This window comes from Aythya marila (genome assembly GCF_965140915.1).
Source record: "Aythya marila genome assembly, chromosome: 2".
NCBI lineage: Eukaryota > Metazoa > Chordata > Aves > Anseriformes > Anatidae > Aythya > Aythya marila.
Window position 1 is genome coordinate 121,056,070 of NC_139043.1, and position 26,443 is coordinate 121,082,512.

The 26,443-nt window shown below is 47.8% G+C and overlaps 2 protein-coding genes across 4 annotated transcripts in view; both read left to right on the forward strand.

Moving 5' to 3' along the window:
* DNAJC5B (DnaJ heat shock protein family (Hsp40) member C5 beta) overlaps positions 1-5,970 on the forward strand; it is a gene marked incomplete at both ends in the record, with an annotated part of 42,400 nt that extends 36,430 nt beyond the window's left edge. Inside the window, 2 exons of the mRNA XM_082755452.1 lie at positions 469-643; positions 5,876-5,970. Coding sequence (XP_082611578.1) covers positions 469-643; positions 5,876-5,970 — 270 coding nt within the window. The remainder of the gene's footprint in view (positions 1-468; positions 644-5,875) is intronic.
* A 19,686-nt stretch (positions 5,971-25,656) lies between these two features.
* Positions 25,657-26,443, forward strand: part of TRIM55 (tripartite motif containing 55) — a 40,581-nt gene continuing 39,794 nt past the window's right edge. Inside the window, exon 1 of one of the 3 annotated variants that reach the window (XM_082753846.1) lies at positions 25,657-26,021. In XM_082753846.1, the coding sequence (XP_082609972.1) occupies positions 25,833-26,021 (189 nt within the window). In that variant the 5' untranslated portion in view covers positions 25,657-25,832. The remainder of the gene's footprint in view (positions 26,022-26,443) is intronic. The other 2 variants (XM_082753845.1, XM_082753844.1) reach the window with 2 other exon arrangements.

The window sequence follows — 26,443 nt, forward strand, 5'->3', positions numbered from 1 at the left end:
GCTTCTTTTTCTCTTGGCTTTGTTATTGACAAGAACCTGCCAGTAAATAAGTGTTTGCAAAAAAAAAAAAAAAAAAAAAAAAAAAAAAAAAAAAAAGTTCTCGGGCAAATGAGTCATTTTTAAGATGGAAATGAGTCATTTTAAGGTGGGTGGGGTTTTGCATACTGCCTGGAGGTTTTTTCTGAGGGCCGTCAGCTGAAGACAGGCGTTCAGGAGCTGGGCATGCGGGGGCCTGTTGGTTGGTGGCTTCTTTGTGGCTGTGGTCCCGAGCGTCAAACAGGAGCTGGTGGGTGAGGAGGACCCTGGAAGGTCTGGTCCTGATTTAGGCACTCGTCTGGCGGTCGGACTCCTCTGAGAACCACGCATGTGGGAGCCTGAGTCCCTTTGAAGAGCCTCTTTGAAGAGGCTGCTGTGGGTTTCGGGAAGGTCACTGCTCACGGGGTTTTCCTCTTGCTCTCTTCAACCCAGGGCTTGTTTGCAGTCTGCGGCCTCCTGACGGGCTGCTACCTCTGCTGCTGCCTCTGCTGCTGTTTCAACTGCTGCTGTGGAAAGTGCAAACCCAAAGCACCTGAAGGGGAAGAGTATGAGTTCTGTGTGTCTCCGGAAGATTTGGAAGAGCAAATTAAGAACGACATGGAAAGAGGTGTGTATTATAGGGGCTCACTGGGGAGCAAAGCTGTTCAAAGCAGCCCCTGGAGCCTGTAGGCCAGATGTTGTGCTCGCGGTGCTGAGGCTGATTCCAGACGGCCGTGGAGATGTGCCAATTCTCTCCAGCTAACGCCGTGACCTAGTGAACTTCCCAAGTAGCATGATAATGAAAAATTGAACTTACGGAACTAATAACTAAATATCTCCTCCATCTCTTTATTAGACACAAACACCAGAAGTCTCAGGGCTCATCTGAAGAGAAGATGCTCGCCTTCTAGCCCCCATACCCCTGTTGCTTCATATCCCAGATCCTGTACATGCATAGCTGGCTCCAGCTGGACTGGAGCTTGCCACATCTCACCTGCCTGAAAAAGTACATTCAGTTTTTACTCAGGTAAAATTCATCACTTTTTGTAACGGGCTGGCCATGCCCATTAAAGAAAGGCTTTAAGAAAAGATGCAGAGCTTCCAGCTTTAGGGTTGTGCAGTAACCTAAGACATTCAGAGTGGGAGCTGCCCCTTTCCCTTCCACCTGCAAGCTGCTCCCTCTCTACTGCACTGGGCACAGCAATTGTGCTGCCTCACCAGGAACCAAATCTTGGATAGGACTCAGATGAAAAGTTATGTTCATTAAAGAGCAGGTAGCTCCCTGCCAGTTTAACTCCCTGGTGTGCCTCACAGCAGGACAGGGCAAGTGCTAATCCAGCTCAAGGAAGGGATCACAGGCTGGGGACAGCAGGACCCCTTCACAGCAGGTTGCCCTCTTGGCTTGGCTTATTATACTTAAACTAGTAGTGCCAAACTGCAAATGTCACATTCCCGTACCAGGAAGAGTTTTCTCCCCTCTTTACACACAAATAACCCCTTTCATAAATATGCAACAAAACACCTGTAGCAGCTGAAACAAATGCTATTCATATAACTGATATGCCAATGAGTGTTGTTTTTAAATTGTTTTTGCCTAGAAGCATATCAAGGTAAACACAGTCAGCTTAGAAATCGATCATAGTTGGTCAGTCAGTGCAAAGGTAACAAAAAAAAAATATGTTAGTGAAAGCTTTATAGCCACAGTGCATTATTTGAAATAAATGTAATACACAGTAAGACATTAAGCACCAGAAAAGTGCAAATATAAAATGGGTTTTGATGCTTATGGGTCTATGACACCAAAGTCAGAAATACAAAGGTGTAACTTGGAAAAATGTTTAATGTAGCATTTTCCTGCCTCTTTTTGTAATTTGGCAGGCATTTTGCTGTCTCTCAAAATCCAGGACAAATTTCTGAAGAGGAAGGAAAAAAAAGGTTCTCCCTCCTTCCAGCACTAGTGGTGCTTCTTGACATGAGTTCAGTAACATTAGGCCATCTTCCCATCCCTTTACTCCCACCAAGTCTCACCTAGATAGCCTATAGATAAATAATCAAATAAATAAATTGCATGTTCAGCAAAGTACCACTATGTTTTAGGTACTCTGAAGACAATATTGAGTGATCGGGTAGGGCTTGAAGAAAACTAGCTATTTCTACCTTTCCTAGCCTTCTCTTCCATCTTGCTACAATTCCTTGCCAATCAAAACCAGCTTGCTTAAGCAGAGTAGAACTCTCTACATCTTAAAAGCAAATGAAAATAATGATAATAATAATAAAATATAAAAGTAAAAACTTCATGACAGAAGGTGGAGGGAGCATCTTTTCTGCAACTGAGAGGAAAACAGGCACTTCATTTAGAGAAAAGAATGGTAACCAGCTCAAACTGCAGTTACTTTCCCTCTTCTCCTCACCAGATTTTAGGGATACTGGTCAAAAAGAATCAGATGACCTAGAATAGAAAAGATTGGGCTTTTCCACCAGACATTTTCAAATGTTGGGCCAGAGAAATGAATACTCATGCCTTCCTTTGTGTAAATAATAGAAATGCTCTTGTAGGTAATTCAGAAACACACTGTAATCAGTCCTGCAGCAGACTACGTTTTGGAAGAGAAAATCATATCAGGATCCAAATTCTTTGCATGCCCTCTGCCCACAGACTGAGCATTCTAGCTGGTAATTAATTTCTTTGCTTCCTGCTGTCCCAAGTTTATATATTGTTGCTAGCCAGAACTTCTTTTACTGAGGTCAAAATGTAGATTCCCAAACTAAGGCCATACTTTTATTTACCCAAATATTTTATAATCAGCCCTTGCTTTTCTGAGGAATGCAACGGTGATAAAACATCACAGTCCCTGACGCTAAAAATCTCTGAGAGCAAGTCTCCACCAGTTCTTGCTGTGCTCCCTGGGAGCTGCTTGCAGCCAGTCATACTGTGCAGAAAAGGCAGCATGCATGTTGTGGGAGCAGGGACTTCCCTTTCTTGAAAGGGCACAACAGTAGTCATTTTTGAAATCCCCCACATTTCTCCGTAACAAAACTCAAGGTATGTTTGATTCCCCGATTTAACATACCATAAAACAAATTTATTAGTAAATAAAGATACATGAGGCCAAAAATTCTGTGATTCATTCTTTAAAATGGAAAAAGCAATGCGAGTTGTCACTTAAATCAACACAATTGTTTCAAAACCCTCAATTCTGAAAAAAAAAAAAATCATATTCCTCTAGAAAAAAAGTTTTATTCAAATAAATATTTGACTAGTTCAAGTGCTTGGCTAGCTGAGTGTCTGCTGTGGGAGATTTGTTTTACAGCTTTTACTTGCATGGGTAGTATCACCAACAAGAACTAAGATTAGGGATTCATAGGATCTGTTCTGTGCTTAGGTTACAGTGATTTCTTCACATGACTATTGATTTGAATCACAGGAGGACTCTGGCTGCCACACAATGCACAAAAGAAGATCAATTTCCAAAATAAATCTTGTATTCGGATGATTACATTTTAAATGTGACATTTTTTAGCATTTCAGGGGAAAAAAAAAAAAAAAAAAGTGACATTATAAATGCATAAAGTCCGGTAACCTGTAATATCACTCCATAATGCCACAGATGACCTGAGAAAATGCACTAACAGAGGGAAGTATCACACACCTCTCTGCAGCACAGACATGCAGTCATTCATTATTTTCACTTGCACGCAGTGCAGGCTGACAGATTTTGCTTTCGTTGAGGTCTATGGGAAACCTTCCATTGACTTCTGTGGTCCCAGGTGAGATGATGTTTGAGTATGGATTGCCCTCAATGACACATTCAAACAGTTTGTCTGGTTTGCTCTCCTCTCCTGTTTGGTTATCCTCACAAGAACAAAGCAAAGCATTTCTAGACCAACTTTCATTTTACAGAAAATGAAATATGGGCAAAAAAGTAAGAAGAAGAAAAAAAAAATAAAGGAGAGAAAAAAAAAGAGAGAGAGAAAAAAAGAATAAGAGAAAACAAAAATAAACAAACCAAAAAAGTAAAAGAAAAAAGAACCAGAATAACAAAGTACTTTCCTAACTCTGAAGCAGTAAGTTTTTAGCACTTCATTGTCTCCTCCACACTCCATATGATATTGATGTAGGCGAACAGTGAGCAGGAGCTATCTATAGAAAGCAGTTTAAGCTGTGAATCCTGCCGCACCTCCATTCTGCAGCTCTCCATTAACACTCTATATTTGTACAGTTTATTATACCAGAGGTCCCTGCTTTGATAAAAAAGCATCGTACACCTCGGAAGGGCGCAGGCAGCAAAGGACCTGGGGAAGGTGTCAGCTCAGCGCTGTGCGCAGACCAGCCGGGAGCAAGGTGACAGATTTTCAGTGGGTCCTCTTGTTGCACATCTGGGCACCATGGCAAAATTAGCTGCTAGGCTCTGCCCTCCACAAACGAGCTTCCAAAAAATGAACAACTTGGAGGCAGCAGAGGGTGGGAGGGAATGCTGCTCAGAGATCTGGAAAACACACAGCAACTTAAAAATGGATCGAAACTGCCAAAATAATGCGAAACCACACCAAGCTGAAGGCATTAATTACTCATATACTTTTAGAAGTTATGAAACATGTCTGTCTTTGACCTTGCGTCTAAATTAGGAATTGCCCATACAGAGAAGCTGCTCAGCATTTATCATCCTTGCCTTTCACCTTGACAGAGTCGAAGCGGTTCTGCCCCCACCGAGGGGAAGCCGTATGGCACGCAGTTAGATTCCTGCTCTGGGTTAAGTTACTCCTATACGTTACATCTTCTGCCCGTGATTCATCCCATCAACTGGCATGTAAACAGGAGGAAATGTCAGCTGTGTTGTTTTTTTTTCCTAAACATTCTGTCATTTGGAAAAAAAAAAAAAAATGCAATTTGTATTCAATTACTCTGAAAACTGTGTTATTTTCAAGATGGATAGTTGAAAGATTTTTGTATGAAAGCACCTTCACCGAGACTGCTGAACCTTTAAAATTCACTTTCTTGGACTTGAGTGCCCTCCTCCCCCCCAAAAAAATGGTGGGTTGGAAGGAGGCCCGGGAGAAGGGCAGCCAAGCCCTGTTCATTATCAGAGCGAACACAACAGCCAGCGGGGAGCTCCGTAAGGACTCAACTTTTCTCCGCTCGACAACAAATGTATTTTTTTACAGATATATTGGGAAAACAAGTGCACAACTGAATGGAATGAGAAAGAACGAAGCAGTGAGCAGTTATATAGTGACTGTATGGGGTTTGGGCACTTCCAAGCTCGTCAAAACAATGGTCGTCAAAACTCCATTGAAAATAAATTACATAGGGCTTCGGAATGCAATTTGGCATTTTCATACAGCTTGCTGGCTTTCAGGATGTCTGTCCTTTCTTCACTGTCAGAGATTTTACCGCTCACACGTTGCTTTCCTTTTAACTCTCTTCTTTCTCTCCTGCTAACTTTGCCTTCTCCAAGACTCATTTCTGGCCCACTCGAACGCTGCCAAGGTCAGTGCTTGCTGAGTCACAGCGGCGCTCGTTGTGTGCCCGTGTTTGCAGGAGCCAGCACTTGCGACTGGAGCAGGCAGGGACCGCTGCCTTGCAATCCCCACGGGGCACCAGGTAAAGCTATTGTCCGGTTCAATGACAATAGCAATAGTCACCCCGAAATCTGTCCTTACGCACGGACGAGGTGTAAGAGCATTTGTAGACTCGGCGTGAACATCGCTGCCTCTTCAGCAGGCACACAGCTGTCTCCGAAACCAAGATCAAGGCGCAAGCCAGGGCAGCAGATGACACGCAGTGGTGCCAGCGAGAAGCCTGGCTTTGGCAGCAAGGGAAGGATTCTTAAAGGTATTTTTGTCTCCCTCCCCGATTTAGATGGAGAGACTCCTATTGTGCTTCAGCCCACAAACGCAACCGAGAAGACGCAGCTCATCGGGGACAGCCACCGGAGCTACCGCACGGACTCCTAGAGCGGGCAACGAGGGTGCCTCCCGGGGGGTGTCACGGCAAGGAGGAACACGTGAAAAGCCCTGCAGCCTGTATTCGTAGCTGTCTCTAAGCTAATCAAGAGTAACCTCAGAGTAATTTCCTGTTGAGGCGGAATCTCCCTTTAGGTCACTTCGAGTGGGTTCACATCTGCACTCTGCAAGGAGATGCCTACAGCCAGTACAGAGCTCTTGCTGCTTCAAGCTGCCCTGCTTGGCGTGGGCTTTCCTCTGCAATACTCTCTTTGGTGCGATTGCTCTTCTCCCCTGTCCTCAGCTGGGGTTTCACCTCCCAGACGTGGTCCTAAACACACTGGACACACCCGCTCCTTTTCTCCATGCCCCAGGGAAGATTTCCCTCAAAAAGGTCTGTGGCAAGGCAGCTGGGGCTGTCCTTCCCAAGGAGGAAAGCAGCTAGCACCTTGCTGGTGCCCAGCCCCAGAAATTGTGAATCTCAGTCAGGGGAAGGTGCTCCGGGGTCACTGTGGTGGTGGCTCCCATTCCTGCATGGACGGGTTTGCCGTCCATGCCGGGCAGCCCCAACTTTTCCATCTGCAGCCGCAGTGTGCTGGGAGTTGATCCCCAGCCAACAGCTTTCTGCCAGCTCTCTTACTCCCTGGTGCCCCTGGCCGCCGTCCCCACCACCCCGCTGGCACGGGGACAGCATCCATCACTCCCAAACAGCTTCGCGGGGCAGCAAGGACTTGGCAGGGCAGGGAGGCAGCAGAGCAGTGAGCATCCTCCCCATGGTCCTCGTCCTCAGGTGAGCCTGGGTCCTCCCCTCGGTCCCGGGCTTTAAGAGCACGTTGCATGGCTTTAAATAAAGAGGTAGTGATGAGAAACATGCTGATAGTTATACCCTCAAACACACAAAATGCTCAGTTTTGAGCAAAACCACAGTGCTTATGTATTTCTGAAAAGCAAACCAGGTGTACCGCTGCACAAATCGGTGGAGTTATGTGTGGGCACAGCTAAAGCAAGCATAAAGAAATTAGGCCCCGAATTTGTAAGAGACAAAGAAGTAACTCTGGGATCTTAAACTTAGCACTTGTCTCGTTTGACAGAGTAGTTTAAGCCTTAGACAGATGAATTTCACTTTATTGATCATGTTACATCAATCACTGTCAGTTCTGTACACTTGCTATTTTTGTTCCTCTAATCACAGTGCTGCAGTCCAAAGGGGGAAGTAATGTACCACTGAATTACAGAGACCGGTGAACATATAGCTAGTCAAAAGTCTTATTCTCTTCTTTAAAATTGGATTCTGTGGTTGTGAAACATTATTGTCTTCCTTCCGTTCTCACCTTTCACTTCAAATGTCATTTAGTGGCAGCTAAATATATGGGAAAAGAGTGTGTTTCATAGCACCAGCTATCACTCCAAAGTCAAGAAACACTACTTTTAACATTTCTTTAAATTTCCCACAACACATGGATATTTTAAAAGCCATTTATTCTAGTTCAGATTATCTACCTGCTCTCCATGTGCAGGCACTGGGGACAGCTAATGCTCATGTTGTCCTCAGAAACAGTCCTGGGTTTTGCTGTAGAGAGGAGGGGAAGTCCCAGCACAACCAGGGTTGTTATCCCCTCTTAACTGTGGGCTGCAGATAAGGTCCCCATGCTGCAGATAATTGGAGGGGTCACTCATATGTGCACAAATCCAGATCACTGCCCTACCTGCCCAGACAGCAGCAGGGGGATGAGCAGATCAGGCCTGAAACTTGGGAGAGAGTTAAATCCTAGATCAGTAAAACCATTTTGGTAATTTTATTCACATGCAACACCTTCGATGTTCCTCAGGACCCCAGTGTATGAGCCAGGTTTACTGAAATCAAGGAAATGATTTCCAAAGGCTGGAGATGTACCGTAAGTCATGTGGTTCTTATTCACTCTTTCTAAATGAGAGATTTTGCTTGGGAAAGATTCATGACTCGATCTTGCGGGGTGATGCAAATAAGGACAAGCTGCCACACGCTTGTAAAGCCCTTTTACTGGCATGGGGATCTCTACAGAGAAACCACCATGTATTATCTCAGTCAGCCAAAAACCCCAAAACAAACCAATGACCAAGCCTTTGAGTGGGTTCTCCAGGATTTATGGCTTAAAAATCTGTGTCTCTGAACCCACGGTTTGATTCCAAAGAGGCACCTTGGTTTTCAGGGTACCAGAACATTTGCCTCTCTCGCCATCATCAGGATCAGCTGATTTGAGAAAGGATGAATAAGGACTGCAGGACTTAGCTCTTCCATGGGATTTTACTGTTTGTTTTGCTTTTCCAAAATGTTGCTAAAGTGAACACAGCTGTGCTTACATGACCTGTTTTTATGTAAGGTTCAGTCACACACCCGTTAATCTCCTCATAATGTACAGTTGCTCAAACTTCTATTCTATTTTGCTGCATTTGTTTAAGATGTAAATTACCACACATTCCAAGCTACCTTTACCATCAAGCACTCTGACTAATAAAGCCTGCATGTACGAATTGTAGCACTCCCTTCATTTTTCCATACCATCAACAACTTCATTGCAGTAACAACCACAAAAGCTGTCTCAACAGCTGCCCAGGATGATGGCTTTGCACCCTGACGAGCAGCAAGCAGCAGCTCAGGATTTCCCCGAAGAGGAACTCACTCCTGGATTGCGGCAGATGAGCCTGTCTATGCAAAGCAGCCAGGGGTACAGCCACACATTGCAAACGCGTCCTTTACATACAGCACGATGCTTGTCTACGTAGGAAAATTCAGCAGTGGGTTGAAGTGATGTAACACGGTAGTTTTACTGGCCTAGATATCTGTATGGAACAATTTCCCCTAGCACAGGAACAATCAGCAGACCTCACATGAGCTTCTCTTGGGCCAGGATCTCACTCAGGGATTTTGCATCTGTCCGAGAGCCGGCGCAGAGTGCCAGATAATCTGGGCTGCTACAAGAGAGGGGTATTTCTCACTATGATGGTATCCAGCCTCTGTGACCTCAGCAGCCCAAGCATTCAAAAAATGGGTATGGGGCACCAGTTTTGGCTGGATGTATGTCATCTCTAAGATCTGTCCTTTTGAGTGCTTGAGTATGAACACATACCCAGCTTCACTCAAAATACATAATGGAAGAAACATCTTAGAAGATTTAGGACTACCATCGGTATGGTAGTTACTAGCTACTTAGGTGGCTGGTGCACTTTTCTGCCACAGTAAGTTTATACAATAAACAGCTTGAGCCGTGGCGGCTCCAAGACACATCAAACAGAGTAGTATGCTGTTTGATTTCATTGCTTACCTTCCTTATGAATTAATACCCTGAGTATGGGTATGATTTCAGTCAAAAAAAAATTACATTTTTGCCCTTTTTTAGAACAAAACTTCCACCAACGTCACGCATTTGTGTTTCTGGAGGAGAAGCGGTGAGTGCGGGAGTGTGGCAGCAGAGGGCTCGGACCTTTGTGCCAGGGCCAGAAGGATGCTGGTGGTTAGCGGGGAGCCCGGAAAATTGTGTGTAGACGTTTGGGGAGAGGAGAGGTGGTTCTGGAAAAAGCTCTCAGTGTTTCAACCCCCTGATGAGCCAGGACGATGCCAGCCGGCATGCTCCTGCAGCAACTTGCTTCGTGAGGGCTTGTGGTGGCCCGGAGTGGGAGCAAGGTGTGTGTTGTGTTGCTTTCTGTCACAACATAAACGGGTCTTGGCACTTGTGCAGCAGGCTCTGTGTGCCCCGTGACAGTGGCACGGCTCCTGTTGGCCGTGGGCGAGTGGCAGCAAAGCCTTCGGGTGCTTCGGAGGCTGGGGCTGCCTCAGGGAGAAAACAAGGAAAGAAATGTGGCTGCAGATGTGTGAGGAGAAATGATGTGGGAGGACATTTTATCGGGATGGGGAACTGTAACATCGGTGTGAGAGCTCGCTGGGTGATTTGTGAGGCGATAACGGCCGCGAGCACCCAGCGGCGAAAAAAATATTTGTCGTCTCCTTCGAGCCGGAATCGAACCAGCGACCTAAGGATTCCCGCGAGGTGCGCCCCTACAGTCCTCCGCTCTACCAGCTGAGCTATCGAAGGGACCTGCCTCACGGCTCGCCGACACGCCTCAAGAGCGCACCGCGCGCCGCACGGCGCATGCGCGCACCGCGCAGGGCCCCGAGGCGGGGAGCGGCCGGGCCCGGGGCTCGCTGTGGGGTGGGAGCTGAGGGGAGGGGACGGGGGCGCGGGGGGCGCTGCGGGGGGCGGCGGCAGCCTCTAAGGGAGGGCGAGGGGAGAATGGAATCGTGTGGGGCCAGTGGCGCAATGGATAACGCGTCTGACTACGGATCAGAAGATTGTAGGTTCGACTCCTGCCTGGCTCGCTCTTTTTGTTCTCGCCGCGCTCCGTCTCCTGGACGTTTTGACACATAAATATGCGGCTATACAGCTCTGTTTGTTTTATGTTTAGCTCTGTTTTCTTAAACCTGCACTCGTGATTTCGTGCCACGTGTACGCCTGGCACATCATTGGATTCTCACGTCTCCCAAAACAACACACCTTAACACATAAAATATAAAAAACACCATCTACTCTTAAGGTTTTCAGACCACTTAAACATCCACCCAGTCAAACACATTCCCTGTGGCAACAAATAACACGTTTAACACGCCAATGAAGTTGCACTGGCAGAACCACTGAAGCATGTAATATCCCGAGTTGGAAGGGACCCACAAGGATCATGGAGTCCAGCTCCTGGCACCACACAGATCGACCCAAAAATTCAGACCATGTCTCTAAGCGCGCAGTCCAAACAATTCTTAAACTCCAGCAGGCTCGGTGCTGTGACCACTGCCCTGGGGAGCCTGTCCCAGTGCCCAACCACCCTCTGGGTGCAGAACCTTTCCCTAACCCCCAGCCTGACCCTCCCCTGTCCCAGCTCCATGCCTTTCCCTCAGGTCCTGTCGCTGTCCCCAGAGAGCAGAGCTCAGCACCTGCCCCTCCTTAGGCACCAGCCAAGGGACAGTGCTGGCCTGGTACAGTGTGGTTAGCATGGCAGATAGCGCTGTGACAAGGAGCAGAGGAACTAGCAACACCGTTGCGATGGGCAGTATTACCACAGTGAGTATGCGTTAGTGATAGAGGCAAGCCAGTACTCCCCAGTAATCAGATGTGGGAACAGCCCATGCATACACCATCGTGGATTCAACACAAGGTAAGGACGAAACTGGTTGACATGAAGCAAGCACTGCCATTAGGAGTTAGTGGGGCTCCTGTGGGACTGCTGTCCTCCCAGCAGGACACGACACCAGGCCTGATGCCACAGGTGGAGGCGGCACGCCGCCATGTCGTGTGTGCTCCTTTGTCGCAGCCAAACACGGCTGGCCAGGACGTAATGTGGGACATCTGTGTTTAACAGGAAAAAGTGTGTCTTTTTTTTACGCAAAAGTTCCATGCAATAAATCTCAGCTGGATTAGGCCGGCCGCCACCTGGCGCAGCCAAAAGAGCCATGCGAGCCAGGCAGGAGTCGAACCTACAATCTTCTGATCCGTAGTCAGACGCGTTATCCATTGCGCCACTGGCCCCGCACACGACCAGCGCCCAGGCCGACGCCCCCTCAGCGAGCCCCTCATGGGGGGGCGGGGCCGCGCGGCGCGGCGCCGGGGGCCGCGGGGCGGGATGCGAGGGCGGCGGCGGGCCCGCTCTGCGCATGCGCCGCCCCCGCCGCCGCCGGCTGCCCGTGGAGGGCGCATGCGCAGAGCGACGCGCGGGGTGGGGCGGGACCTTGGGCGGCCGCGGCGCGGCGGCGGGCAGGTCCCTTCGATAGCTCAGCTGGTAGAGCGGAGGACTGTAGAGGCGCCGCCCGCGGGAATCCTTAGGTCGCTGGTTCGATTCCGGCTCGAAGGAGACGCCAAATTTTTTTTTTTTTGTATTTTTTTTTTTCTTCTCTCCTGCAAATTGGTTTCAGCGAGCTGCCGCAGCTCGTGTCGGAGCACATCCCTGTCAAAGGTGCAGCCGGGGGAAAGAAAATAAAAAAGAAAATAAAGCCACTGCGTCGAGGTGCCACCTGTGCGGTACACATTGAGCACTGTGCTGCAGCTGCACTGGTGGCAGTGTGTGGTTGTTTCCAGCAGTAATAGTGCATAAATTTGACATTATTCTATCTGAAGCCCCAAAATAAGTCTGCTTAACTCACTTTTGTCTGATTTTATTAGGTCACCTGGTGGCATGGCGGGGCTGTGGGCCTCCTTCCCATAGTGGTCTTCAGGCCACAGTTCAGCTCCCCCCACAGGTGCCAGGTCATCCTCACTGACACAGCTCTGCTCAGGGCATCTTCCTGGTGGCAGGGCATAAAAGTGCCCCACGATCTCCTGACTGGTGGTAACAAACTCGAGGCTCGGCCCTGGCCTCCAGTCATGTTGTAATGGGAGGCACAGGATGATCTGCAACAAGGTGGAGCATTAGGAGAGGGAATGGGTATCCTTTACACAGAAAGGATTTAACACACATGGTCACAGGCTTGCTTGGCATGTGGTAAATAATCAAGCCAGCAATCGTATTCTGCTTTTTATTCCCTGTCTTATGTTCTATTATATTGCCATTTTCTTTTTCCTTCATGTCATCTTTTTCATTACAAGTGCTACACTGTGTGCAGAAGAAACACACTTGGCGATGACTCCTGGCCTGGAAAAAGTAAACATGTCTCAAGGCAGCGAAGTCTGTCAGCATTGTAGGGGGAGAAAGAAGGCTTTCTCCTTCAAAAGAACCTAGAATGAGTGTTCTCTGTGTGAGAGTGTGCTTTTCAGATACAAGTGCAAGGAAGGCCCACTATCTGTGTGAATAAGAAAGGTAAGAAAATTATCAGTCACTGGGCAAGAAGATTTATCAGGCACAGTCAAACCTACAGGCTTCTGGTGTGTAGTTACACACTTTATGCATTGAATCGCTGGCCCCAGCTAAGCTTTCTATTATTTATTACATTTTAATGTTTGCATATGTACACTTGTGCCACCTTTTCTTGTTTTTCTTCAAGCGTGATGCAGTGAAACCCTTTTAGGAAGTATGTAAGAGGAAATCCAGGGAACAGGGGCACCCTGGAAAGCAGAGAATGAGTAAAGACATCCATTTCCTTCGGTGTCCATTACCTTAAATGTTCACACACTAGCAGTCAAATCTGAATTCACAGTCCAGAAACACCCCTTTGATACTCTCTGGTGTAGAAGAGGGTACCAATTCCATCCAGGGCCAGAAGACTAATTTTTCTTAGTCAAGTTTCACCTATTTGTACATAAATGCCTTTGCTCCTACTTTTTGCAGAAGTTCATTGAAACTCGTGCATTCCTTTTTACTTATTTAATGGATCCCCTTTTTCCTCTTCCCTCTTATGGAGAAGGGACTATCTTCTTTCCTTCTCTACCTGGCAACCTGACTTCTTGGCCAGCTTGAGAAAAGACATTTTTCCTCTCTCACCCAAAAGGTGAGACGTGCCATTCTGCATAAATGCATGTTACCTGTAATGCAAAGGAAGTCAGAGGAAGAAAAAAAAAAAAAAAAAAAAAAAAAACAGGAAAGACAAAAGCGAGAGAGAGAAAAGAGAAGAGAATGGGAAAGTAAAGTTGAAAAGAAAAAAAAATGCAGGCAATGATCTCAGGACTTACTGTGTGCTAAGCAACTACTTTGCCTCTGGAGCTATGTCCTTATTACATTACATTAATGCATCAATGTAATTGTTTGGCTCAGCTTTCCACTTGTCTAGGACGTGTTCAGGTGTATAAATATATTAAGTGCTTTTTATTGCAATAAGAGTGTATGTGGTGCTTGGATGGTAGAGTAGGTTGCTGAGTACTACATTTAGGTGCCAACTGTCAGTGACTAGCTGTCTGCGAGTGCTTAATTATTTCTGTACCTGGACTCCAGTTAGGGCCAATAAAAAGCTGTGTGCTTGTATCCTGTTTAATCATTTGTGTCAGATTTCTCAATGACAGAAATATGCCAGAGATTAGGCATTTTCACATTGGTTCTCCAAAGTGTGAGGTGGGCTGGCAGAGGGGTGAGGTGCTGCTGAGGGACAAGAGGGGACAGCTGCTCCAACAGAAAGGGTCTTCAGCTCCAGTGCTGTACAAAAAGGTTTGTCTGTGTTTCAGGCAAAGGCTCTCTCTTCTGCTGGAGGAAGGGGAAATAGAACAAATCTCAGGGAAGTTAAAGAGTATGAGGTTAAAAGTCCCCAGGCTGCCTGGAGGAGTTCACAGGGGAGATGGTGAAAATGTCCCTTCATGGGGAGGTGCTGGCTGCACTTCAAGATTTGTGGCATGTGCACGGACAAAACGACCAGCTGGGAAACCCGGTGCATCACCACTGCAAGTATCTATCACCACTGGAGCGTATCCTTGCTGAACGAGTTACTGCATTAAACTTTTCTGTTATTTTTTCTTGACTTGGGTAAGTGACCTCTCCTTGGGCAGGTAAGCACAACTTTTAGTGTCCCAGGAAGTTTCCCAGCGCTTCCAGCGGCTGGACAGCAGCCGAGCAGAGGGCTGCTCGGCTCTGGAGGGGAAAAAATAATAAATAACCAGCGAGCCAGGCAGGAGTCGAACCTACAATCTTCTGATCCGTAGTCAGACGCGTTATCCATTGCGCCACTGGCCCTGGGTGATGATGGCGGCACGGCCCGTGTTGGGCGGCAGAGGGGGGGCCGGGGGGCTGCAGGCCAATGGTGCCAGCCCTCACTGCCCCCAGCTCCTGTTCCTGAGGAGAAAGCAGAGTTTTGCAGCCACAAATGGTGGCTGAGCAGTGGGACCCCCTTGTTCTGCCAGGGAACCGTGTCCCAGAGCCATGTCCAACGTTGCCATGCCATGACAAAGAGCTCTGCAGCCGTGAGCTGGGAACAAGTCCCCTCACGTCACCTGTATGCCCAAAATGAGGCAAAATGTCGTTCAGTCTGCAAATTCAGGGAGTTGTGTCATGCCTCCTTGCTCACAAACTTGGCTCCCCAGCCTGCTCTGGGCAGGGATCCCTCCTGCTGGGCAGGGGAGGTGGGATCTGGCTCCATGTCCCCAGCACTGTGGCAGGAGAGGAGCCTTGGGGTGGTCACCCCATGCTTGGTCCTGCACCACAACTGGGGACAGGACAGCCTGGGCACCTTGTCTTCTAGGTAACCCCAGCTCCACCATCATACCTACACCTCTCCCGTTGCGACACGCCAGAGTCACGTCTGCACGTTAGTTCCTGCCCCAAGTTCCGAGTTGCTCTTGGTCAATACCCCAAAATGTTCTTCTGTGGTCTTGGTCACTTGGCATGCTCCACATAGGCAACAGCACGCCCAGAACTTGTTTTCCTTGTCCGTCAATCCAAAGTGTGTTTTGCTTCTCCAGAGAGGGCTGGGGAAAACCTCACAGTTTAATGATATCTGGGCTTCAGCCTCAGAACTTCTTGGCAGTACTTGCTGCCTGTTTTTATGAGCCCTTTGCTAATCTTACCACAGCCACACGTGTTAAGCCAGTACTGATAACAACCCAGGTGTCACTGGGCTGCTGGCTTCCCTCCTGTGATAGTCTTTGGTTGTTCTTTGATTTCTGCCTTGACGGTTGTCCAATCACGCTGTCATAAACAGATCTGTACTGAACAGAGCCCAGCTACCAAAAACACACTGCATGATACTTAGCTGTGGCTTAATTAGACAAACAACAAAAAAATTAGCAAGCTTTGTACCTTTTCGAACATGGGAAAACAGGAATGGCTCTTCATCCCACTCCATGGGAGCAGGACGAGATTCACATCATCTGCTGCCAGAGAATATGTCAGGAGCTGCTGGAGACAGATGTTAGTCACCACAACCTCCCTTGGCAATGCTGGTTTTGCCTGACTACTGGGTATTAACAGGGCAGAGAGCCCTAAGCATTGCATTTCTGTGCTTTGCATGGTGCCACATCGAGGTTAGACAAAGCAAGGACCTGTCCCTGTTCATAAGGAAAAGTTGATTTAGATTCATCCTTCACAAGAAATTTGTTAATTTGTTATTGTTCTTTTCCCCAAACCAGTCTGACATGTTGATTTTCTAGGTCTTTTTTTTTAAATCTTTTGTTATTACTTTGGGTAATTCCTCAACAGGCTCCAGTGCAGGGAGGTGTTTTGGGGCACTCGCTGCATTGTCACCCTGGCAGCGGCCTGATCTTCCTGCACAAGCAGCCATGCAGCTGCTGGCTGGCTGGTCTCAAGCCAGAGGTGTGACAGTGTCACAACAGAGGCCTATCTGCCATCAGGAATGCATCCAGCTAAACCCACCTTGTAACTATTGCTCTGTGAGGCCAGGTCCTGTCAGTCAGACCTCTTTCCTTCACAGTTCACGCTTCCTGTGAATCTGATGAGGCCTGACAGACAAACATTGGCCACTACGAGTGAACAAAGATAAAGGCCTTCTGCACAGAAGTCCTCTCCTTCTCATGGATGGACAAGCCGATGGGATGAGGGTGAGCAGCTGTAGCTCCTCTGCACAGAAAGCCTGACTTGGTTGTGAGTGCTCCTTCAAGTCATGGACCATCTTGTGGGGTACCACAGGAATTATGTTCTGGATAACAAAGAGGATATTAAGAGTGAAGTTGGAAGAGGATGAGCCACTCTAGCTGCTCCTTGATTCAAAATAAGGAGATTTTGCTTCACCTCCCCTGCACTAAGCCACACAACTCAACTTGTCCCTGCTCTGGTAACCTGTGGACACTCAATTTGATAATACAGGAAAATGTTTCATTTCCTGTAGGTCAGAGAGGTGAATCAGCCCAGTCGGAGCAAACAGTGGGATAAGACCTTGCTGCCAGGGCAGTGCAGAAAGGAGAGACACAGGCTGCCCCATCCTGTTTGCTAGAGCAGCTCAGCCACTTTCAGTGCCTTGTGAAGGAGGAGAGTCATCCTGAGATGACAAAGCAGAAAACATGGAGAGGGAATAAGGCAGTGGGACAGCCTGGCAAATCAGTGGAAAAAGTGGAGAAGGAATCCAGTAGGTGAGAGGTAGAGTTGCTGTCTGCCTTCATAGACACCTCATTTCTGATCTGTTATTTCCATCCTCTTTTTGTTTCCCTTCTATCTCTCCTTATTTTTTTGCAGGTGCTAGTAAGTTGGGTGGTGAAGATGAGGCCAGATTCCTCTTGATTTGCCTCAGGCCAGTGCAGGGAGGTGAGCACTGAGAGGAGCAGCCCCTTCATAAGCAGAGACTTGCAAATAGCTCCTCTTCTGCAAAGGGGTTTTATTATTCTCTTCTGGATTAATCGTGAAGAACCACAAAGTGAATGAAAGAGTGTGAGCATGTCCAAATGGCTGGTGGGCATTTAATAACAGGAAAACTGTAATTGCAAACAGAAGATTGCAGGGGTTGGAGTAGTGCCTTTTCCCAGTTGGGCAGCTGGGACTGGCGTTTACTCCTCCAGTTGGCAGTCAGACATCTTCCACCGCATGCCCAGGACAGGCAGGACATCAGGGTCCCATGGATTTGGGCAGGGCCACAGCCAAAAATAATGGTTTCAGGCAAAAGCTTGGTCAAGCAGAGAACAATCCTCATGCCTGGAGGAAGCTGGACTCAGAGCTGGGAACTCAGGCTAGTGGCCTGGGAATGAAGGGAATGAAGTGCAGGCAAGAGCTAGAAATGAGAAGGGGTGCTACAAAAGGGTGTGCAGGTAGGGAAGGACACGTGCCTGACAGTATGCTGCCAAGCCTACATTTTGGTGGCTTCTCCTAATGTGCTCTGTTGGCTCACCTGGCAGCAAGGCAGACTGTAAAAACACAATTTTTACGCTTTTTAAGCTGCTGGTTCAATTCTGTCTGAAGGAGGGTTTCTCTGCTTTCTTCTTTCTCAGCCCATGAAGCAAGAACGTGTTCTTCCACCAACCCATAAAACCTCCAACAACCCTGCAGAAGCCTTTGAGATTCAGGTCTGCACCAGTTCTTCGTGCCAGACAGCCTTCCTTGTTGCTCCCGTTTCCAGAATACCCTTCTCCCCTCCTAGCCTCTCCAGAGGGGTTCTGCAGCTGACAAAGGCGCATGCAGTAATGCTTTGGGTACTGTGGAGAACAGGCTGGCAACCTAGAGAGCTTGTGAGGTGCCCCAAGCTCTACGTGGAGATTTACCACATCCTTTGGCAAGGAACGAGTCATTAGTATCCAATTACGCTGAAATCATACTTAATTCAAGACAGGTTAAGACAAAATGCAAATAAAAACACTTACTCGCAGCTGCCAAGATAGATAAACTCATAAAAGAGGTAGGTGGAGAAATGAGGGAAAACCAGGATTCAGTTAGTTGCTTTGAAGATTAGATCAGCAAGGCCATTCCCTCATATCCAGGCATTTTGCCGCGGGCTGTCCTGACACAGTGAGTAGCATGCTATCTTCCTCCACACCTTATACCTCAGGCTGTGTTGACCAAGAAGTATTTCCTCATGGGAGAACAAAGCGCCTCTCATCTCTAATTTCCTCCTCCTCAAAAAAAAAAAAAAAAAAAAAATCCCATCCAGGGAAGTTCCCTGATTTAACATGGAGCTCCTCTGACTCCTTCCTTATCCAGAAGGCACACTGACCCTTCTCAGCAAAAATAAACATGATTTCATTCCTTTAGCATTACCTGGCCAGCCAACTAAACAATCCCTTGGCCCAAACACCAAGTGAGAGTGCTGTCACGGGAAAGGCATCGGATGCCTGTCACGGGAGGGGCAAGGGATGCCTGAAAGCCACCGTTTTCTATGTTCTTTTTTTATCATTATCATTTTTCTGTAACAACATAAACATCCCTCCTTTGCCCTGCCTGCCATCACTACTCCTATGGACATATGGCAAAGTGTGTGTGCCTCATCAGCCTTGTTCTGGAGAGGATGTCTCAATCCAAGCTAGTTCTGGGGTTGGGATCGAGGGGAGCTGTTTCTGCCTGAGCAGAGACTGCTCTTTTCTTCACGGGACTTGCATTTTCAGGGGGAGGGTGAGATGGCCTGCTGTTTTCATGGAGGAGGATAAGGGGAGCTGACAGGTGCTGTGGGAAGGATGAAAAGTGGGTGGGTGAGATGCTGCAAAGTAGAAGAGGAGGTGGAGGAGTTGTGCAGGGCTTTAGGATATCAATTCAAAGGGAATAGTGCTTATTCAACATCTAGGGCATCCTGGGACTTATAGCTGTGCCCACTTGCTCTCTCCTTTCTTACCCTGACTTTCTGGCTTTTCCCCTGCACACCTTCCATTTGCCTCTGTAAGCTTTCTTCCCCCAGTTTTACAAAGTGGCCTCACAGAGACCAGGCAGAAATATCCATTAGATGGGTAAAGGTTGGAGATTGTTTTCTTTGTTTGTTTGTTGTTTTCTTTAAGTATCCAACAAAATGTCATCTATCTTGAATGTCACGGATAAATGATTTTATTTACATTTTTGCTTTCTCTGACCTGATTTGAGCGGGATTTCAGTGTTACTGGTTGCCCACAGGCATTGCTTGCTGAAGGTTAAGGTGACTGCTACCCTGTGGGCACCTAATGCCTGTCAGGCTCCTGGAATGTTCTCCAGAGTGTTCAAAGGACAGCGATAGCCATGCCTGCCCCATTTTGGCTGCAAGACCAAGGAGTTTGGCAGGTATCTGAAGGTCAGGAGTGGCAGAGGCATCTTCTGCTGACAGAGGTGACTGGGGATGCTCTTCAGGAGATCAGCCCCTGGGCTCAATTCCTGAGGTTCCTCAAGGTGTTGGTCCAGGGAGCCAGGTAGAAAGACTAGTGATGAGCAAGGGGCCTCCTCCCACCACAAAACTCCCTCTCCTTGAAGCTGAGATTGAACCAGTGACGACAGATTGCTCTGAAAGCACCACAGCTCTTCAGAGCTGCCCCTTCCGTGACAAGGTCAGAAATCTGCAGGGTGGTGGCAGAGGGGGACCCAACACCACACGTGTGGATGCAGGCTGATGTGCCTGAGCTGGTTCTTGCAGTGATCATTCAAAACAATGTTAATCTAATATACTGCGGCCTGGTACAGTGATCACGATGTTACAATCGATCGCATCCCTGAGCAGAACTTGAATCGTGCTTGTTCAGTTCCTGACTGGTTTGAATGCACTTCTTCCAGCTGCTGTTGTCTTTGCAAACACCTCTATCCCTCTCTCATGCACTGCACTCCTCTGTGCTCGTGTGAGCCCCACGTGAGGGAGAGGGGGAAAGAACTTGGCCTGCAAATGTCCAACAGAGGAGCTTGCTCTTCTGAGCTGACTTTCAAAAGAAAAAAGGCACAGGCACTCAGATGTGAATAGTCATGCTGGTTTTGCTATACACCTAAAGAGCATTTGCTGGACAAAGAAGACATGAAAGGAAAGCAGAGATAAACTTGAAATACACCAGAAAATAAGGCTAACAGACAAAGGCACCACCCCTGTCACTGGGCACATGCCAAACAAGGGCTTTACCAGGCCTGGTGATGCCTTGCTGTCTGAACACCTCCCTGCCCCTACACCCCGAAATTTAGTTTAACTGTATTAGCACAAAGCTCGATCCTTTGTCTTCCAGCCCTCAATCTTTACTCTGTCCTGAAGGAATGACCCTCAGGACGAGGAGGAATGAAAGTACAAAGTAAACCAGTCTAGGGGCCTGTGACTGCAAAGTCGTTTGCTGAGTATAACATTAAAATAGCTTCTCCTTTGAATTACAGACCTAAGCATTGTCCTGGAGAAAAAATCCCCGCACTCCTCTGCTCTGCCAGCTGAACCATGGAGGCTACCGACTGAAATAGCATCACGAGTGGCTGACGTTGAGCGGACCAGGGCTGGGGAGAAACGTGACCCCGGGCCAAGGCTGCATCTCTGCGAAGCGATGAGCTGACACCAGCTGGGACGCCTGAGCTGGATCTGTGCTGCCAAACACAAATCACTTCTCCGCTGAACATCGCTGTCATCTCCTGATGATAGAGCTGGGGGGTTGGAGGGGAGCACTATGGGTTGTCAAGGACAAGGCAGAAATGAGGTCTGTTCCCTGGTCAAAATTTCTACTGCCACAACTCTGCTATCATTTTTTCGTTAAATTTTGGTTGGCCTGGGAGGTCCCCCTACCACTGCCGTCTGGGCTACCTGCATCCAGCCCCACATCACCAACTCATCCTTCCTTAATCCAGCACTAAGTAGCTGTGTTTTCCATGAAATACAAGAACGATTCAGGGAAAAAACAGTCATGCCTTCCCCTCTGGTAACAGGGGAGGCATTTAGTCATGAGCCACAGGCTCCCAGGGGATGCTGTGCTCTTAGCATAGCAAAGTGGAGGGGAAAGGGTCAGGGCTAGACGTGCTAAAAGAGCAAAGCATTTGGTCGCTTACTCTCTGAGAGGATGAAGGATTCCTGCTTGTATTCTTCCATTTTCTGAGTGGTTTTGTTTTATTTATAAACTTTCCTTTTGTGTCTCATTCTCAGGGCGTATTTCCGCAGCACATATTTCAGTGTGTGGAAAATCAAGCCTGTTATCTCTGAAACGCGTCCTTAGCCCTGGAGAGGACCTATTTTTAGGTGGTCAGTCATGTGGGCCAGTTTCTTCCCCATGCAGCAGTTTGGACATACTTTTATGCCTTGCATGTGAAGTGTAGATCTCCTTCTATCAGTAACGTCTCGAGAGTCCAAAGTACACAAAAGGGAATGAGGGTTTGGGAACCTTTGGGCTTGTAAAGTTGCGTGTGGCTGAGGGAGAAGCTGAATCTGTAATCTTCTGTTTGTTATTCCACTGCTTGGGCAGCCTGCCTTTTCGGGCTCACTCGTTTTGAGATTTTTGAGAATACAGATAATTACAGAGATGCTTAATGCCTTGTCTTGATCACAGTTCAGGTTTGCCCTGCCTCACTGATGAGCACAGCCCGACCACCTTTTCTAATCCTGATCTGAAAGACTTTGAGTAAACTGGGACTTTCTGCAGGAGGCATAGCTTGTGTCCCCTAAGGCCAGGTGACGTTTGGGTTCATGCTGGCCTGCTGGTGTTGCTGGGTGGCAGCAGAAAGCCGTGGGACCTTCCTTCTGGAAGCCTGCAGACATCCAGGGGCAGCAACACCACGGCTTGGCATCCTGCCGGCAGCAGAGCCACGGCACATGGAGGTGACTTCCCCTTGGAGCTCATCCACGGACTCTCCCCATTTCAGGGTCTTAATCCAAGTCTCTGAAAATTGCCTGCTGGCGTTTATGTTGGTACTACTTATGAATCTGGAATAAAAATGATGATTTATTTCACCTACCCTTTTATCCCATGTTTCTGTCTGTTTGCTGCAAACCATGGAAGCTTCTTGAGCATGGATAAACCCAGAGGAAAAGGCTTCTTTCTGGCACAATTCAGTTCAGTTGGATGTCCTAATCAAAAGAAAAGGACAGAAATCAACGCTCTGGCTACTATTTTTTTTTTTTTTTTTCTAGCTTGTGCCTGAAATCCTGTGCCCCTGCACATTTCATGTGCTTCAAGTGAATCACCCGTAAAAATGCTTTGAGCTTGCCTCTGCTGCTGTGATTTCAAATATACAAAGAGAACTTTTGGAAGATGTCATTACCTCCTGTGCAGGCCCGTCTTTCCCTGGAGACCTGAAACCATCTCCCAGATTGTGTCTAGAAGGTCATATCGCATATAGGCGTATTGCCTATCATTATGTATAATGTACACAAAGATGAATGTATATGCTGAATGGAAAAATGTCCATCTCAAGAGGCAGCTGGTTTTGAAAGCTCCTGTCCCTGTTGCAAAGGCTCTCTATGGCAGCATTGAGTCCTGAAAATCAAAGGGTGGGTTTAGTATTTACTGAGGGATGTTTAGTGATGACAATAAAATCATGAAATACAAGATACTGTTTGCAGTTTGCATTTACATAGGTAGGACGGCTTCATCTTATAGGTAGTTCACCTGCTTAATACCTTGTTGCAAATATAAGTGAAATTTGAGTTTCTGCAATGTGCCTGCTGTAGGTGGGAATGCCAGTATTCACCATCCACTGCTAAGGGGTTGCTGACTGTGGGGTTAATGGGCACAGATGGAGGTGAGATGCGTGGAGAGCACCCCTCATCCTCACCAGCTTCATCCTCACCCAGGCAGGGAGCCTGGTGCTTGCAGAGTGAGCCCTGTCCCTGCTGAGCCTTATGGCAAAGTAAGGCATGTGGGAGCTACCATGCAGTGAAAACACGCTTTTCCCTTTGTTTTCTAGTCAGGCAAGAGAGCAACAGGGCAGATTTCCTGTGACTGACAGATGAGAGCTTCGCACCGCTGGTACAAGATAAGAGGTTGCAAAGGGGAATTCTCTGAATGCAAAGCCCAGGGATGTCATTATGGTATTGAAACCTGAACCTGGACATCACTCAACCTCTTCTTCCGCCTTCAAATCCCTTTCCTAAACCCACTGCTTTGCAGCCAGCCTTCCAGGCTCTCCTGGCCCTCAGTCCACAGACCACAAGCTGTGATGCACTGCAAAAATAGAGGAGTTAGAAGTGATGTCTAGAAAACCAAGCATATCTCTAGGAGCTATTTTTCTGGTTGTGTCAGCAAAGCCAGGTGACACTCCCAGGCAAGCTATGCTGTAAAAAAGATGCAATAAAAAAAAACACCCTTGCAACCTTTGTGATGGCTGGCAGGTATCCAGAGTTTCTGTGCAGGTGCAGAGCTAAGGCAGATCCCCTTGTCCCGTGTTGCTCCGTTGAGAGATGGGTTGGTGGCTCCTTCAAGGGAGAGAGCCATCAGGGCTGGTGGGTGCAGAGGCCATCAGATGTCCTCTGCAGATGCTTCAGATGCCACTTCTAGCCGGTTAAATGAAGACTTTTGTGGGTCATCACAGGTAAGTATAGTTTTCCTAGAATTACATCCCAGGTACACATTATGCCTTCAGAGCTGCCTTAGTTCATTGACCTAAGTGCCCCTGGGTTTTTCTGTGTTTTCAATGCCCCCTGCTACACACATTGCTGTATGCAGATGTTTCTACACAGTGGCATTTCTAATCATCAGCTTTTCCTCACAGAGTTTCACTGTACTGACGGGTGGAAGCATCTGCCTTGCGGTGCAAGGAAAGCCTTCCTCACCCAGCATAAAGCTCCTTATTCACGCAGGTTTTGATGTGCAAGGGGCAGCTGAGGCAGGGGCAGCATGAGGCCTTCAGATTCCTTCAGACACCAAAGTCACCTCTGACCTGGCCACAGCGGGGAGGGAGAGAAGAGAAATATCGTCTTGCTGCTGCCAGGAACGACTCCCCTCCACCCCTGCCAAAAGCCCCAGCTGTCTGCCGCTCAGCTGCCAGCGCAGCTTTCCCCGTGCAGCTCCCAAGGTCTTGTCTACATCAGGGAGCTGAACCAAAGGTGTGAGTTCAAACCAGTTTAACTAAACTGCTACAAATTTCTCATCGAAGTAAGATTTCAGAAAAAGCTACTTGTTTTTCAGTGACTGCTGGCAAATTTGTATTTTTACGTAGGTGAAATTCTGGCTTGGTAGGCTGCAAATGGGTACAGGGTTTCACCCGAATGCTTAGAAATTATGCAAGGCCTTCAAAACAAAAAATAATCAGTAGTACACTGAATTTAATGTGATTCACTGTCATTGCATGCAGAGAATACGAATCATTTTCATGTGGAAATCAATGAAAACCCTCACTTTTCTATGTTCCTGAACTGCCCAGGTTGCAGACTGGTGTGGCATACAGATAAAGGGAGTTGGGGTCTGCCCCGGGACATGTAGGAGATTCATTCAGCTGCTGTAAAGCATGTGTCATATCCAAGCACTCCAGGGTTAGAAGTCAACATAAACATGAGAGTTTTCCACAAGACACTCAGTGGAGAAAGTATTAAAGTTATTGATTAAAAGAGCAGACAATATACTGATTCCACATACAGTACAGTTGCAAAGTGATTTTATACAGTACATGTGGGGACTTTGGCTTAAACTGAGGACAAGATATTTATTACTTGTACAGTTGTGTGATAAATTATTGGCAAGTAGAAGCACAGATGGCTTTCCCTTAAGATCAGGCATCACATGCCACAGATTATTTGGGAAATTGTCATTTTAAAAATAACTCCAGAGCAAGTGCCAAGCTGAGAGGGATATCAGTGTCTAATAAACAGACACAAACACAGCAGTGCCCAAAACTAAAATGTATTTGAATTAAACTGTGCAGAGAGAGAGAGAGAAACTGTACAATTAGTACATATTCTCTAGCAGTGCAAATTAAAGCTTTTCATACTGTATTTCTTCTGACTCGTTCCCATCGGGAAGTTCAAATAATGTTTTTTGGGGCATGTTAAAGCTGCTGTGGAATTAATGTGTTGAACAGCCCTGTTAGATTCTGATGTTACAGCTCCTTAAAAAAATCATACTGGACATTAAGTGCAGATATAGGCAGGCGATTTTTTAAAGCTGGTTTTCAAGGTGGTGACAGGTTTACACCCTGAATTAACCGAGCCCGAGAGCAGCCATTGCTTTTATTGCCTTCTCAGGGGACTTCATGTGCTCCACACCTTGGGCAGGCCAGCTCCTGGAGCCTGCCGAAACCCGAGGCCCAAACTGCAGCTTCCACATGGCCTCCTCGGTGTTCATCCTATCGCTGGACTGAGTGGCTGCGATAAGCGGGGAGCAGATGGCGCTTGCTTATCGCTTGGCCTCCTCCCGGGGGGGGTGAAGGCTGCCATGTGCGAGTGAGGAGAGCCAGGGCCTTGCAGCTGCCCCCCCGGCCCCCCGGGAGCTGTCACCTGTCCCAGCCTGTCCTCCTCTCACGCGCTTATATGGGCACGGCTGAATGGCATCTCGTGACGCCGTGCTGCTAAAAACAGCCCCGGCTCCCCTCGGCCCCCCGTTTAAACAATGTCCTCCAGTGAGCACAGCCCAGCGAGCCTCTGATCGCGGCGGAGCCTTGGATTTATTTCAAGGGAAATTAACCCGGAAACCGAGCTGCGACGCCCTGATCCTGAGCGTATGCCCCTGGAAAAGCTAGGGATGAGCACCTCCCTGAACTACAAGTCCTTCTCCAAAGAGCAGCAGACCATGGATAACCTGGAGAAGCAGCTGATTTGCCCCATCTGTTTGGAGATGTTCACCAAGCCGGTGGTCATCCTGCCCTGCCAGCACAACCTGTGTAGGAAGTGTGCCAGCGATATTTTCCAGGTAGGTTCACTGCCGTGGAAAGCTTCTGCTTTCTGGCTTCTGCAGGAACAAGTGGCACTCGCTGAATGAATGGGAAAGCCGAGTATCACACGGCTCAGTTGGTTGATTTTAGTAGTTGGTAAGACTGGGGGGGAATGTTTTAAAGCAGAAGGTGAGCTGGGGAAATGTTCCCAGGGCTCAGCTTCCTCGGGGCTGAGGCTGAGCTTGCACCAGCCTGAATTGCTCCCTGTGAGCTGCAGGGAGGTGGCAGCACTCAAGAGCCAAGGAGCCAGCCCCACATCTTGCAGTCTTTGTGTGTTGTCCCGGGCTCCTCTGTGCAGCAGCCCTCTCCTCGGGCATACTTACAAATGGTTTGTTACACACGGGGTTTTCCCCTGGCGCTTTTGGAAGAGCTGTGCTATCTCTAGCACAGGTCGTTGCAG